Here is a 15,266-nt window from a genome sequence, read left to right as displayed (position 1 = left end):
GGGACCTGAGTTACGGAAGCCGGGGAGGGCTGAGCACAAGGTCTACTTCGAGGAAGTTAACCTCGGAAGCCAGGATAGTGGTAGAGAAGAACTATTTCAGGCCCAATGGCGACTGTGGAAGCAAGCGACAGCGATGGGAAAGGGCAAGGGGTCGAGACCTCCGTCACATATTATCGATTGGAGGAGGTGGCGAAGCGCAACTCCATGAAGGAGATATGGCTGGTGATCCACGGGCGAGTCTACGATATTACCCGTTTCCTTAACGAGGTGGGGCCCGGGAGGTGGGCGGCCCCTGCGAGCTGCACGGGTGAGGGGTGGTCCGGAGCGGAAAAGTTGCAGGGTGTGTGTAGGAGGGAAATGAAGCCTGGCTGAGGGCGATAAGGCGTACGAAAGGGATCACAACTCCCCTAGACGGAAACTGAAGGGCCTGTTCTGCATGCATTTCTAACCAGCGCTAAATTCCGGAGTCTTCAATAATGTGAATTGCATATCATACATTGGGTACTTAACTGTACGCTAGGCCAAACTTTTAAGCCATCATTATCCCCATGTTACAGAAAGGGAAACTGAGCTTCAGGGACTGAGGATTCTCAAGGTCACACGCTAAACAGCCTATAACCCTTCCAATCTAGGTTTGAAGGGCTCTGAACCTGTGCTCTTTCCACGGCGCTCTCTGAAGTAATTCATTTCCGGTTTTCTTGAGAAGAAACTGAGATTTTTTTACCCCCTGATTATGCTGCCTTTGTTTTCTATTAATTTGAGTTAACCTTGAGGCCGGAAGGTAATGAGTTAACTTTTCTGGTCATTGACTCATCTTCTTTGTTAAATCTTCAGACCTGTTGCATTAGATCTCATTATGCAAGTTCTTGAGGCCGTGGTGCAACCGGGTGATTTTTTTTTTTTTTTTTTAAGGAAACAGGACAGACTTTTGTCTAAACAAACATATTGGGGTGTACTTTACATACAGAAATTGTGCCCATTTAAAATGTACAGTTAATGAGTTTTGACAAATATGTTCATCCATGTAATCACACTCCCAATTAAGACAGAGCATTTCCATCACCCTAAAAAGTTCCCTTTTGCTCCTTGACAGTCCACCCACCCCAGCCCCTGAGGCTTTGAGGTATTTATATATATATATACACACATATTAACATATATATTTTTTAGGTGTGTGTCATTTTGAGTAATGAAATCTTGTGGTGAATTCCTTGGAAATTCCTGTACAATATAACCTTGTTGTAACTGAAAAAAAAAACCTAATTTCTGTTCTTTCTGTGAATCAAGTATACTAGTAAAATACTTTTTCTACATTCTGATTCATAAATCTATAAAGAGCTTTGAAATGTAAAGGTTCCCAAAAGGACTTTTTTTTTTAAGATTTTATTTATCTGACAGAGAGAGAGAGAGACAGCGAGAGAGGGAACACAAGCAGGGGGAGTGGGAGATGGAGAAGCAGGCTTCCTGCGGAGCAGGGAGCCTGATACAGGGCTCCATCCCAAGACCCTGGGATCATGACCTGAGCTGAAGGCAGACGCTTAACGACTGAGCCACCAAGGCACCCCAAGGACATTGTTTTTATTAAATCTTCCTAATGGTCAGTAAGTTAACATCTTAGAATTTAGTAACTTGTATTTGGATGGGGTATGGCCTTTTATGCTTTTAAAAGGTACTTTAGGGTGCCTGGGTAGCTCAGTTGGTTAAGCGACTGCCTTCGGACAGATCATTGGACAGGTCGGATCCTGGAGTCCCGGGATCGAGTCCCACATCTTGCTCCCTGCTGAGCAGGGAGTCTGCTTCTCCCTCTGACCCTACCCCCCTCTTGGGCTCTCTCTCTCTCTCAAATAAATAAAATCTTTTTTAAAAAAAGGTACTTTAAAAGTACTTTCCCATTATTTCATCCTTGAATTACTAGTTGAGGGTACATCTGATTTGGATGTAGTGATCCCTATGTTAACAGGATGAGAAACAGATTCACAGAGATTTTGGTTGTACGGTTGATGAGTGGCAGAATCTGGTTTAGATAGATCCCTTGATTTCTCTTGTGTACATAGCATTACTTCAGAATTCTAGCCTTAGCTTAGTCCTTTGGTGCATATGTGCGTCATTGTAAGTTAAAGTTGTGGGTTGTAGCCTGTTAAAGCTTAGTTCATAATGGTAGGTAATAATGTTTTTCGTTTGTGGTTTCATTTCCCCCAAATTTCTATTTGATTGATTTAGAATACATAATGAACTTGGAAGGAACACTCAGTGCTTGTAGTGGACCTTCGTTCAATCTTTTTTTTTTCGTTCAATCTTGAGTAGTGGTTGCTAACCTGGTTCACACATGTTGGTAGAGCCAGAGACATCACAGGTATGCCAGAGCTGCCCATGAAGCTTGAGCCACAGCTCTTTACCTGCAGCTCTTTACCTAAGCTCTTCTTACTTAACCTGTTCTGTCATCTCAGTTCCTATTTTCTTGTTCATTCCAAGCCTGTTCATTCATTCACTTGCTCATTCAAATATTTATCAAGTGTCTATTATGTGTCACATACTGTTCTAGGTGCTTAGGATCCAGCAGTGGATATGCTGTATTTATGCCTTCATGAAGATTAATCTATGGGGAGTGGACAATAAGAGTGAATGCTGTAATATATGCTATGTTAGGTAGTGGTAGGTTCTAAGAAGAAAAATAAAGCAGAGAAGGGGACTGTAGACGTATATGGGATGAGGGTGTAAGGGTAAGGGGTTGAAATTTTAGGTATGATGGCCAGCCAGAGTTGGTTTTATTAAGAACATGACTAGAGTAAAGGCCAGAAGGAAGTTAAAGGAGCTAGCCATGTGGATATCTGCAGGAAGAGCATTCCTGTCAGAGGGAGCAAGTTTGAAGGCCTTGAGGTGGGAGTTTGTCTGATGTTGTTTGAGGCCAAGTGAGGGAGGTCATAGTGGCCAGATAGTAGTAGATGAGGTGAGCATGATTAGGTGAGGGCAGATCAAATACAATTCTGCAGGCTTTAGGAAGGGTTTTGACTTTGTGTAGGCTAGGAACCCACACTGGAGCAGGGGAGTGTCATGATGTGACTTAATGATTTAATAGTATCACTCTGACTGCATGGTTTAAAAGAGACTGGAGGAGGGCAAAGGGAGAATTGAGCCCAGTTACAGGAGGCTGTTGTAATTTGGGCAACAGGTGGTGGTGGCTTGGACCAGGCTGGTAGCAGTGAGAGGTGGTGAGAAGTATCGGATTTTGGATATGTGTTTTGTTTTTTTTCCCCAAGATTTATTTATTTTGGCAGTGGGGGAGAGAAGGGATGGCAGGGGGAGAGGGCAAAAGAGTCTTAAGCAAAGCACGATGTGGGATTTGAACTTGCAACCCTGAAATCATGACCTGAGCTGAAACCAAGAGTTCATCCCTTAACCACCCAACCAGGAGGTGCCCCTGGGTGTGTTTTGATGGTAGAGCCAATAGGATTTAATCTTTTTTTTTTTTAAGATTTTATTTATTTATTTATTTGACAGAGAGATAGCGAGAGCACAAGTAGGCAGAGAGGCAGGCAGAGGGAGAGGGAGAAGCAGACGCTCCACTGAGCAGGGAGCCTGACGCGGGGCTCGATCCCAGGACCCTGGGATCATGACCTGAGCCGAAGGCAGCCGCTTAACCGACTGAGCCACCCAGGCGCCCCGAGCCAATAGGATTTAATGATGCATTGGATTTGAGGAGTGAGAGAAATAAAAAATGGCACCAAGGTTTTTGTCCTATAGGTCAGGAGGAATAGAATTGCTATTAGATGAGACGGGAAGACCTACGCCGGTTCTCATTCTTCTCTTTACAATTTGAGATCGCTTTGGGATTCCTCCTTAGAAAGGGGTTCCTAATCTGAAAATCCTGTGTCTGTAGGTTGCTTTTTTTTTTTTTAATGAATATGGTTATAATGTTATTCTAGAGTTTGAATGTGATAATTTTGAATTGGTAAGGTAATTGAATTACCTTTCCCCTAACATTAATTTTGCATTTTTGAATTAGTGGTATTGGTTTAATTTATTGAAATCATGAATGAAAAACCAAAACCTTGCAGCAGTACACATCATTCATCATTGTCTTTCCACTTTAATAGTTTAGAAAAAGCACATAAAAATGGTTATACTGTCTTACGACATGAACTAGAAAATATCAAAGTACAGCTCCCTTAGCAAGGGTAAGTATGATTTTGTGAACCTTTGTTTCAGTTACTATTGTAATTTTCTTACTGTTGAGAGAAATTTGGAAGCCATTATCTTATGTTTAATAACTATTTCTGAAAAGAATAACTTAAAATAACACATTGTGATATTTTAAAGTTTTCTAGGTACTTTTTAGTGACTATGGGCATAAGTGGGAATATTACTATAGGGCTTGCCTCACAAATGGGATAGCATTCAACAGGTATTTGCTAGGTGCTGTCTACTGCTGTGGTACTAGACCCTGGTGGCAAATAAAAACGTGGTCCTGTCTTTTTTTTTTTTCTGTATTTTTCCTTTGTAGCATTTAATACAATTTTACTTATGTAATGATATTAGTCTTTCCCACAAGCCTGAAAGTTCCATGAGGTAGGGACTGTTTTTTCTTCCTAACTATGATATTATTAGGGCCCAGCAGGTACTCACTCAGTACTCTCTTAACAGGTAGATACTTTTCCCACAAATCTATCTTAGTAGATACTCTCCAAGAGTATGTGGAGAGGTACATGAAGTTTGTGAGCTTGGTGGTGGAGACGGTGGTTGAACAGCCAGAGGGATGGAAGAGTTCAGGGCTGGTGTAGTGGGGAAGCAAGAAGGGATCCTGGGGAGACTAAAGGATGCTCATTTAAGTTCCCCATGTCCCCAACATCCCATTCCCATACCAAGTGAGTCATTCTTCAATCACCTATGCATTCATTTCTTTAGAGAAAGAGGTAAACATCAGAGTATGAAACCAAGGCCAAAATAACTTTGCAGAATTAGACTGTGTCCAGGAAACCAGTCACAATTCAACTGGATTGGACTTCAACACAGAAATGATTGTGTTTCTCCAAATAATCTTCAATTTCGGAAGCTTACATTCCTTGAATATGTGGAAAGATAAATACACCTTCTTCTGCAGTCAGTTGCTGAGAAAGAACTTTGTTCTCCTGATGGACCAACACTATTTCTTTCTTGCTGCTCTTTTCCCTTCTCCTTTCTTTGGTTTCCCCTTGCCACGAAGCTTCTTTAGACGCAACTGCTCATCCCTGAAGTCCTGGTGCTCGTCTCTATAGAGGCCAAGAAAACGTAGAGTCCCCATGAGCGCAAAATAAGTGTTGTGATTTGGATACCAGTCATAAGTCTCCTTCCTCTTGGCCAGAGGCTGCTCTCTGAACGGTTTCACCACTTTCATGGATTTGGAATCAGTAGGCCTGGCCACTTCACCGAACATCCGGGCACTCAGACGAGTCATGCGTAAGGCATATTCTGAAAGTGAAGACATTTCTTGAGCAGCAAGGAGCAAGAGTCCATGTCAATTCGATTTTTATTGTACAAAATAGTCACCTAAAAACTTCATTTTTCCTTAAAGGTGTTATACTCGCGACCTTCCTCTCCCCAGCGCTAGTCTCCCGGAAGCGGTCCTGTCTTTTTGAACCTACTCTTTGAGGGAAGACAATAGAAAACAAAAGTAGAAAAATGTTCAGTGATGGTGCTGTCTGCGAAGGAAACAAAAGTAAAGAAAGAAAAATGAGGGTTTTGATTTTTTTTATTTATCTTTTTAAGATTTTATTTATTTATTTCACAGAGAGAGACAGGGAGAGAGGGAACACAAGCAGGGGGAGTGGGAGAGGGAGAAGCAGGCTTCCCGCGGAGCAGGAGCCCGATGTGGGGCTCGATCCCAGGACCACCTGAGCCGAAGGCAGATGCTTAACCATCTGAGCCACCCAGGCGCCCCCCCAATTTTTTTTTTTTAATAAAAATTTGGGGCAGGGCGCCTGGGTGGCTCAGTTGGTTAAGCGACTGCCTTCGGCTCAGGTCATGATCCTGGAGTCCCGGGATCGAGTCCCGCATCGGGCTCCTTGCTAAGCAGTGAGTCTGCTTCTCCCTCTGTCCCTCCCCTCTCATGCTCTATCTCATTCTCTCTCTCAAATAAATAAATAAAATCTTTAAAAAAAAAAAAAATTGGGGGCTTGGTCTCACAACCCTGAGATCGAGTCGCATGCTCTGCCGACTAAGCCAAGATCTACTTTAATAAGAGTGATCTGGAAAGCTTCTGTGAGATGAGTTTTATTTGAGCTGAGAAGGAACTAGCTTCAGGAAGACTAGAGAAAAGTGCATACCGACGGCATTTGCAGAGTCAAGAGTTTGGCCCATCAGTGGGACTGAAAGCAGCTGTGGCTGTGGCATAGGCAGTGAAGGTCAAGAATGGCCAGAGAGCTTGGTGGAAGCCAGGCCTGGGAAGGCAGGGTAGGTAGTATGGATTTGATCCTAAATGTGTTAGAGAACCACTGAAGCCTTTTAAGGTGGGAGTGATATTAAAGCACTTTGCTTTTCTAGTAGATTACTTTGGCCTAGAAGTCGGGAATTAGGTCGGAGGGAAAAGCAATACAGAGTGGAAGAAAGTAAAACTCTATCCCAAGGATTTGTTTGAATCTTTCTACATCTTTCATGTTTGTATATACCAATATATACAAATGTGTACAAATAAATATGGAAATAGAATTGTAGTATTCCTTTTTTTTTTTCAGTAATCACACAATATGGGGCTTGAGCTCCCAACTCTTGAGATCACAAGTTGTAGGCTCCTCTGACTGAGCCAGCCAGGCACCCCGATCATAGTATTCCTTAATTGAATTCTAGTATCTATTCATTGATTTGTTTTAGTAGTACAAATAGTATTTACTGGGTGCTTATTATTCTGAGTGCTTTACCTGTAATTTTCTTTTAACTTCTAACAACCCATCCCTTTTCTTTTTAAGATTTATTTATTTATTTCATGGGGTGGGGGGGGTAGAGGGAGAGGGAGAGAATCTCAAGCAGACTCTTCGATGAGCAGGGAGCCTGTCTCAGGGATTGATCCTGCGACCCTGAGATCATGACCTGAGCAGAAATCAAGAGTCACATGCTCAACAGACTGAGCTACCCAAGCACCCTTATTTCTGACACTATAGAACAATGGTATCACTTTTGTGTCTAGTGTCTTTGGCTTCACATGTCTGAGACTTATCTTTGTTTTTTTCCTATGTATCAGCAGTTTGTTCCTGTTGCTTTTTATTTATTTTCTTTTACTTATTTTAATTTTATGTATTTATTTCATTGTATGATTGAATTGAAATTTATCTGTTCACCTATTGATCGACATTTACATTGTTTTACATTTTTTGGCTATTATGAATAAAACTGCTGTGAATGTTTGTGTACAAATCTGTGTGTGGACATATGTTTTCATTCCTCTTGGTTAAATACCTAGAAGTGAGATTTCTGGGTCATACTTTTTTTTTTTTTTAACTTTTTAAGCACTCTCAGGCCTTTTCTCAAAGTGTATCATTTTATATTCCCACCAGCAATATATGGTTTTCCGGTTTCTCCACACCCTCCTTGACACACAGTATCTGTCATTGTATTTTTAACCATTCTAATGTGTGTGCTGGTATATAAATTATTTTCTTGATGACTTATTTTAAGTCATTTAACTTATTTTCCTTGATGACTAATGATACTGAGTATCATCATGGTATGACTGGCCATTTGTATGGATTTTTGTAAAGTGTCTGTTTTATCTTATTTTTTAACTTATTTTCCTTGATGACTAATGATACTGAGTATCATCATGGTATGACTGGCCATTTGTATGGATTTTTGTAAAGTGTCTGTTTTATCTTGGCCATTTATAGTTAAATTGTTTTCTTATTGACTTGAAAACATTCTTCATGCATTCTAGATGCAAGTCCTTTCAGATATAGTTGACCCTTGAATAGCAGGTTTGAACTGCACAGGTCCATTTACACGTGGATTTTTTTTCAATATAGTATTTTTTCTTCCTTATGATCTTCTTACTTTTTTTTCTTTAAGTAGGCTCCACGCCCACCGTAGGGCTTGAATTCATGACCGTGAGATCAAGAGTCACATGCTCTACCAACTGAGCCAGCCAGGCACCCCATGATCTTCTTAATGACATTTTCTGTTTTCTAGCTTACTTTATTCTAAGAACAAAGTATAATACATATAACCTACAAAATATGTGTTAATTGACTATTTTATTGGTAAGGCTTCCGGTGAAGAGGAGGCTAATAGTAGTTAGATATTTGGGGAGTCCAAAATTATATACAAATTTTCAGCTGTGTGTAGAGGATGGGGTTCAATGGCACCCCAATCCCCACATTGTTTAAGGGTCAATCTTATATGTATTGTGACTTTATTCTCCCAGTCTGTATTTTGCCTTTTCATTTTCTTAATAGTGGGATTTTGTTTGTTTGTTTGTTGTTAAAATTTTGTATACTGGGTGCCTGGGTGGTTCTTTCGGTTAAGTGTCTGCCTTCCGCTCAGGTAATGATCCCAGAGTCCTGGGATAGAGTCCTGAGATGGGCTCCCTGCTCCACAGGGAGTCTTCTTCTCTCTTTGCCCTTCCTCCTACTTATTCTCTCAGTCTCTCTCTCTCTCTCAAATAAATAAATGAAAATCTTTTATTTATTTCAGGGGAGAGAGAGCGTGCTCATGAATGGGGGGAGGGGCAGAGGGAGAGAGAATCCCAAGCAGACTGCAGGGAGCCTGAGGCGGGGCACAGTCCCATGACCTGAGATCAGGACCTGAGCCAAAATCCATGAGCTGGCTGCTTAACTGACAGTCACACAGGAGCCCCAGTTAGTAGTGTTTTTTAAAGAAAATTTGGTTCCTTGTATAGATGAAATACAATTCTAATGTCTGGGTGCTGGCTTTGGGGTCCAAGTGTCTGGTTCAGGTTACCACTTTACCACCTAATAATTGTATAACCTTGGGCAAATAGCTCTGTAAAGGCCCTTTCCCATCTATAAAATAGAGATAATTGTACCTACTCCACAGAGTTGTTATGACAATTAATATAGATAATGCATATAAAGTCTTATGGTACCTGCAATAAAGAGCTCGGTGTTAGGGGCCATTGAATGATTGATTGAAGTTATTTTTATTAATAATAAAATTTACTTGTTCCCTGCAGCATATTTTGAGTGCTTAAGTGACAGATGCTCTGAACATGTAAAGGTGAGTTAGATGTCTTGGACTTGTGAGTGGGATTGAGATCTGTGCACAAGTAATTGTCATGCAAGAAAGACAACACAGGCTCTGTTTGATATCAGGGTACTGACGGTACCCCTAAAAGCTTCAGAGCCTGACTAATAACAATTCTTACTGGATTTCTCTAAGGCTGGTGAAAATAAAGTGTAATTTGATTGTCATCTAGCTTGTGAAATTAACAAATCTATAGGAAGAATATATTTTTTTTAAGATTTTATTTATTAGAGCACACCAGCGTGAGCAAGGAGAGGCAGAGGGAGAAACAGACTCCCTGCTGAGCAGGGAACGTGACAGCGTGGGGCTCCAGGGCTCTGAGATCATGAGCTGAGCCGAAGGCAGATGCTTAACCAACTGAGCCACCCACGTGCCCCAAGAATACTTTCTTTCCTTGAGTAGTTACAAGTGGTTAGTCCTAGGGAAAGCTAGAAATAAAATGAGGCAAAATTTAACCTCCAGTACTGTCCAGGTGAGATGCTCTGATGAACAAACTGACTTTCATTTATTTGTTTTGCATGTGGGCATGAGAGGTAGGCAGCAAACAGGAGGGAAGGAGGGCAGAGTGAGCCCTCTTAGATCTCACTATGTTCCAGGCATGCTATGTTCTGGAATACAGCCATGAAAAAGACAACCACGGTCGCTGTTCTTACGGAGTTCATAGTCTAGCAGGTGAACAAAGACGTCAAATAAATAATGGTAGTTGTCATAAGTGAATACTATGAAGGTACCTAAGGAATTGTGAAAATCTGTGGTAGTGGGATTTAATCTGGTGGGGATAAGTTATGTTTGGAACTGAAGACCTGAGATTTGACCCCTGGGCAGTGGTGACTGCCAAGGTTACAGCCTTTCTGGCAGCGATCAAGTTAGCCTCTCCTAAATGACCCCTTCTTTATTTCGCTTTTTCTAATCTAAATGCGAACGAATACCTGTGGACCTACACCATTTCCTCCTGTTCACCCCTCGGGTCTGTCATCTTTTTCTGCCTTGTCAGACTGTTTTTTAAAAAGTGGGTTTTGTCCTGTCCAGAATTTCAATCTCCATATCTCATTTTGATGAGGTATTCTGCCCATCTGTTTGGCTAGAGTTTCTTCTTTTCAATCACCCAGCTTAATTTTGCAGCTTCCAAAATCTTAATGTTCTAGATTTTATTTTCTAAGTCTAGTGGTCTCTAGCATATCCCTATTGTTACATTTTTATTACATCATTATGGGATTTCCACTCACAGAGAATTTGTGTAATGTTTTCCCCTGCTCAATCGCTGGGCGTCTACCTTCGGCTTGGGTCGTGATCCCAGGGTCTTGGGATTGAGCCCTGCAACAGGCTCCCTGCTCAGCGGGAGGCCTGCTTCTCCCTCTCCCCTTGCTTGTATTCCCTCTCTCTCTGTCTCTCTCTGTCAAATAAATACTGTTAAATAAATAAAATCTTAAAAAAAAAAGATTTTTATTCCCTGTCATTCTTCGCATTCTCTTCTTTTCTGCCATCTGACCCCTGTCCTTTGCATGGTATTAGTAATCTGGAAGTTTATTTTCTGTTACTAATTTGTCTGCTCTCTTTTCTGTATTAAAACATAAATTTTCTGTCTTCTTTGCAGTAATACTTAGTAAATGAACTTAAGGAAGAACCAAAAGGCTTCCTCCCTACCACATATGCTTTGGACAGATGAACTACTGAAATCTTTCACCAGGGGACATTACAAAATTTCCTTTGTATCTTTGAAGTATTTCACTTGATTACTACCGGACTGAGAGAGAAATGAATGGATCACAGTCATTGTTTCATCCCTTTTGAAAGTTTATGATCTTGGTTACAGTGTCGTTTAAGACATTTTCTTTGTAACATTGTGTAACTGCTTACATAATAAAAGCCGGGACAAGGTCCATTAGTCTTAAAACACAAAGGCTATCCAAGTCAAAATAAATTTTTGGTAAATTTATACGAGATTTAAAAGCACAGCAAGTCCTAGAAAAAGTGGGAAATATGCATTGCCTTATATTAGATTTACTGAATAAAAATCGGGAGGGGGCGCCTGGGTGGCTCAATCGGTTAAGCGGCTGCCTTCGGCTCAGGTCATAATCCCAGGTTCCTGGGATCGAGGCCCGCATTGGGCTCCCTGCTCGGTGGGGAGCCTGCTTCTCCCTCTCCCTCTCCCTCTGCCTCCCTCTCTAACTACTTGCTCTCTCTGTATCTCTCTGCCAAATAAATAAATAAAAATCTTAAAAAAAAAATCGGGAGAAATTTACAGTTTTCCAATAGATTTGAATAGTGTAGGCCCCCAACTTAGATTATTCAGGTTAACCCCTGAAACTCTTACGGTCTCATTTGTTTTATTTTGCTGTAATTCAGACAAAAGTAAGTTTTTGGCTAATATTAATTACAGGTATATATACCTAGCTTTATTTTTTATTGTGGTGATATAGATATATAACAGAATTTGCCATTTAATCAGTTGTACAATTTAGTGGCATTAATTTAATTCACACTGTTGTACAACAAACCAACAATGATAACTGTTTCTAAAACTTTTTCATCACCTCAAGCAGAACTCTTGTAGCCACTAGGCAATAACTACCCCTTCATCACTCTTCCTCTAATAACTTCTAATCTGCTTTGTCTCTCTAGAATTGCTTAATTCTAGGTACCTCAAGTAGATGGAAACATACAATATTTGTCCTTTGGTGTCTGATTACTTTCACTTAACATAATGTTTTGGTTTTTAAAATTTTTATTGTAAAATATGCATAACATAAATTTGATTAACCATATTTAATTGTACAGTTCAGTGGCATTAAGTACATTCACATCATTGTATAACTCTCACCACCATTTATCTCCAGAACTTTTTCATCATCCCAAAGTGAAACTCTATCCATTAAATAATAACTCCATTGCCCTTCCTCCCAGCCCCTAGTAATCACTGTTGAATTTTTCTGTCTCTATGAATTTGACTATTCTAGGTACCACATATAAATTGAATAATTTGATATTTGCCCTTTCGTACTTGTTTCACTTAGTATAATGTGTTCAAGGTTCATTCATGTTGTAGCATGTGTCAGAATTTCCTTCCTTTTAGGGCTGAATAATATTCCATTATATGTATATATACTGCATTTTGTTTGTCCATTCAACCATTCATCAATGGACACTTGGATTGTTTCCATCTTTTGGCTATTTGTGAACAATACTGCAGTGATCATTGGTATACAAGTATTTATCAGAGTGCTTATTTTTGGTTCATTTGGATATGTACTGTGGAGTGGAATTGCTAAGTCATACGGCTCTTCTGTCCTTTTTGTGGAACTCTAGACTGTTTTCCACAGCAGCATTTTACATTTCCACCAGCAGTGAATGAGGGTTCCAGTTTTCCCACAGTGTCTTCAACACTTTATTTTTTTCACTTCTAGTCATCCTAGCCAGGTGTAAAGTGGTATCTCATTGTGGTTTGATTTGCATTTCCCTGATGACTAATGGTGTTCATGTATTTACTGGTCCTCTGTGTATCTTGGAGAAATATCTAATCAAGTTCTTTGCCTATTTTTCAATTGAATTGTTTGTCTTTTTGCTGTTGGATTTCTTTATATATTCTGGATATCAATCCTTTATTAGATATTTGATTTGCAAATATTTTCTCCCCTTCTGTAGCTTGTCATTTCACTTTCTTGATAATGTCCTTTGATCTATGGCCCTACCACCTTGAATGTGCCCGATCTTGTCTGATAATGTCCTTTGATATACAAAAGTTTTTAATTTTGAGAGAGTTAAGTCCCTCCTCATCAGTAATTATTTTATTTTTTTTTAAAGATTTTATTTATTATTTGAGAGAGAGAGAGAATGAGAGATAGAGAGCACGAGAGGGAAGAGGGTCAGAGGGAGAAGCAGACTCCCCGCTGAGCAGGGAGCCCGATGCGGGACTCGATCCCGGGACTCCGGGATCATGACCTGAGCCGAAGGCAGTTGCCCAACCAACTGAGCCACCCAGGCGCCCTCATCAGTAATTACTTTAAATGTAAATGGATTAAATTCCTTTTAAAAAAATGGTTGTTTATTAGAGCAGGCACGCTCATGCATGTGTGCCAGTGGGGGGAGGGGCACAGGGTAAGGGAGGGAGAAAATCTGAAGCAGACTCCCAACTGAGCACAGAGCCCAATGTGGGGCTCCATCTCAGGACTCTGAGATCACAACCTGATCCAAAACCAGGAGCCACACTTTGAGCCAACTGAGCCATCCAGGAGACCCTAAATGGATTAAATTCCTAAATCTAAAGACAGAGGTTGACAGAATGGATAAAAATAGAGGATCCAACAAGATACTGTCTATAGGAGACTCACTTTAGGTTTTTTTTTTTTTTTTTTTAAGATTTTATTTATTTGACAGAGTATGAGCAGGGGGAGTGGCAGGCAGAGGGAGAGGGAGAAGCAGACTCTCCTCCCCCCCCAACTGAGCATTTTTTCATGTGCCTGTTGGCCATTTGTACATCTTTGGGGAAATGTCTGTTCATGTTTTCTGCCCATTTTTTACTGGATTATTTGTTTTTGGGGTGTTGAGTTTGATAAGTTCTTTATAGATCTTGGATACTTGCCCTTTATCTGATATGTCATTTGCAAATATCTTCTCCCATTCTGTACGTTGTCTTTTAGTTTTGTTGACTGCTTTGTTTGCTGTGCAGAGGCTTTTTATCTTGATGAAGTCCCAATAGTTCATTTTTGCTTTTGTTTCCCTTGCGTTTGGAGACATGTCTAGCAGGAAGTTGCTGCAGCTGAGGTCAAAGAGGGTGCTGCCTGTGTTCTCCTCTAGGATTTTGATGGATTCCTGTCTCACATTTAGGTCTTTCATCCATTTTGAGTTTATTTTTGTGCATGGTGTAAGGAAATGGTCCAGTTTCATTCTTCTGCATGTGGCCTCATTTTGGTTTTGATTTGCATTTCCCCAGTGACTACCGATGTTGAGCATCTTTTCATATACTTGCTGGCCATCTGTAGATCATCTTCAGTGAAATGTCTCCTTAAGTCCTTTGCCTATTTTCTAATCACATTATTTGATGTTTTTGTTGTTGAATTTTAGGTGTTCTTTATATATTCTGGATAGCAACCCCTTATGATTTACATATCTTTTCTCTCATTCTGTAGGTTGTTTTTTCAATTTGGTGATTGTGTCCTTTGGTGCATAAAAAATTTTAAGTTTGATGTACTCCCATTTGTCAGTCTTTACTTTTGTTGCTTTACTTTTGTTGCCTGTGCTTTTGGTGTCATATTCAAGAAAGCATTATCAAATCCAATGTCCTAAAGCTTTTCTTCTATATTTTCTTCTACGAGTTTTATAGTTCTGGGTCTTATGTTTAGATCTTTAATCCATTTTCAGCTAATTTTTGTCTTATGATACAAGATAAGGGTCCATCTTCATTCTTCTGTATGTGGATATCCAGTTTTGCCAACATTATTTGTTGAAGAGACTGCCTTTTCCCTATTGTGAGTGGTCCTGGCATCCCTTGTCGAAGATCATTTGACTATATATACAAGGGTAGTTATGTATGTGTTATTTTGGAAATTATTTTCCCGTTAATTATAAATCCCTGAAATTTAGTCATATGGCATCACTCACATTTGGATAACCACTGTCTAGAACTTTACAGCATGCAGGGCGCCTGGGTGGCTCAGTCAGTTAAGTATCTGTCTTTAGCTCAGGTCATGATCCCTTGAGCCCTGTGCTGGGCTCTCTGCTCAGTGGGGAGTCTGCTTCTCCCTCTGCCCGCCCCTCCCCCATGTGCTCTCCTTCTCTCTCTCAAATAAATAAATAAAATCTTTAAAAAAAAAAACTTTATAGCATGCTGGAACCTTTCCTTGTGCCTCCTCCTAATCACTGCTTTCTTCTTCATCCCTGGAGGTACCCAGTCTATTTATTGACTAATCCTGTAGATTTGTTTTGTTTTTAAACTTTTTACAAATGAGAGAGTCACAGTTTTTTTGTTTGTTTTGTTTTTTAAGATTTTATTTTTTTATTAGAGAGCAAGCCAGAGTGAGAGCATGAGCAGCAGGGAGGGGCAG

The 15,266-nt window shown here is 40.3% G+C and overlaps 1 protein-coding gene, 1 non-coding gene and 1 pseudogene across 3 annotated transcripts in view; 2 read left to right on the top strand and 1 right to left on the bottom strand.

The window, feature by feature from the left end:
• CYB5B (cytochrome b5 type B) overlaps positions 1–15,266 on the top strand; it is a 39,262-nt gene continuing 23,996 nt past the window's right edge. Inside the window, exon 1 of one of the 2 annotated variants that reach the window (XR_003211609.2) lies at positions 1–267. Coding sequence is in view for 1 of the 2 variants with exons in the window: in XM_025889046.2 (XP_025744831.1) it covers positions 106–267 (162 nt within the window). In the remaining variant the exon portion in view is untranslated. The remainder of the gene's footprint in view (positions 268–15,266) is intronic. The other variant, XM_025889046.2, reaches the window with a different exon arrangement.
• LOC112836993 (small ribosomal subunit protein mS33 pseudogene) lies at positions 4,871–5,513 on the bottom strand (annotated as a pseudogene).
• LOC112837023 (small nucleolar RNA SNORA17) lies at positions 9,251–9,333 on the top strand. The gene has a single exon (XR_003211617.1). It is a non-coding gene; the product is annotated as a small nucleolar RNA SNORA17 (small nucleolar RNA).

Source organism: Callorhinus ursinus, unplaced genomic scaffold (assembly GCF_003265705.2).
Source record: "Callorhinus ursinus isolate GAN/ISIS: 27379988/994484 unplaced genomic scaffold, GSC_fseal_2.0 scaffold37, whole genome shotgun sequence".
NCBI classification, from domain to species: domain Eukaryota; kingdom Metazoa; phylum Chordata; class Mammalia; order Carnivora; family Otariidae; genus Callorhinus; species Callorhinus ursinus.
Note: the sequence above shows the minus strand (reverse complement) of the source record. Positions and strands in the feature narration are given on the sequence as shown.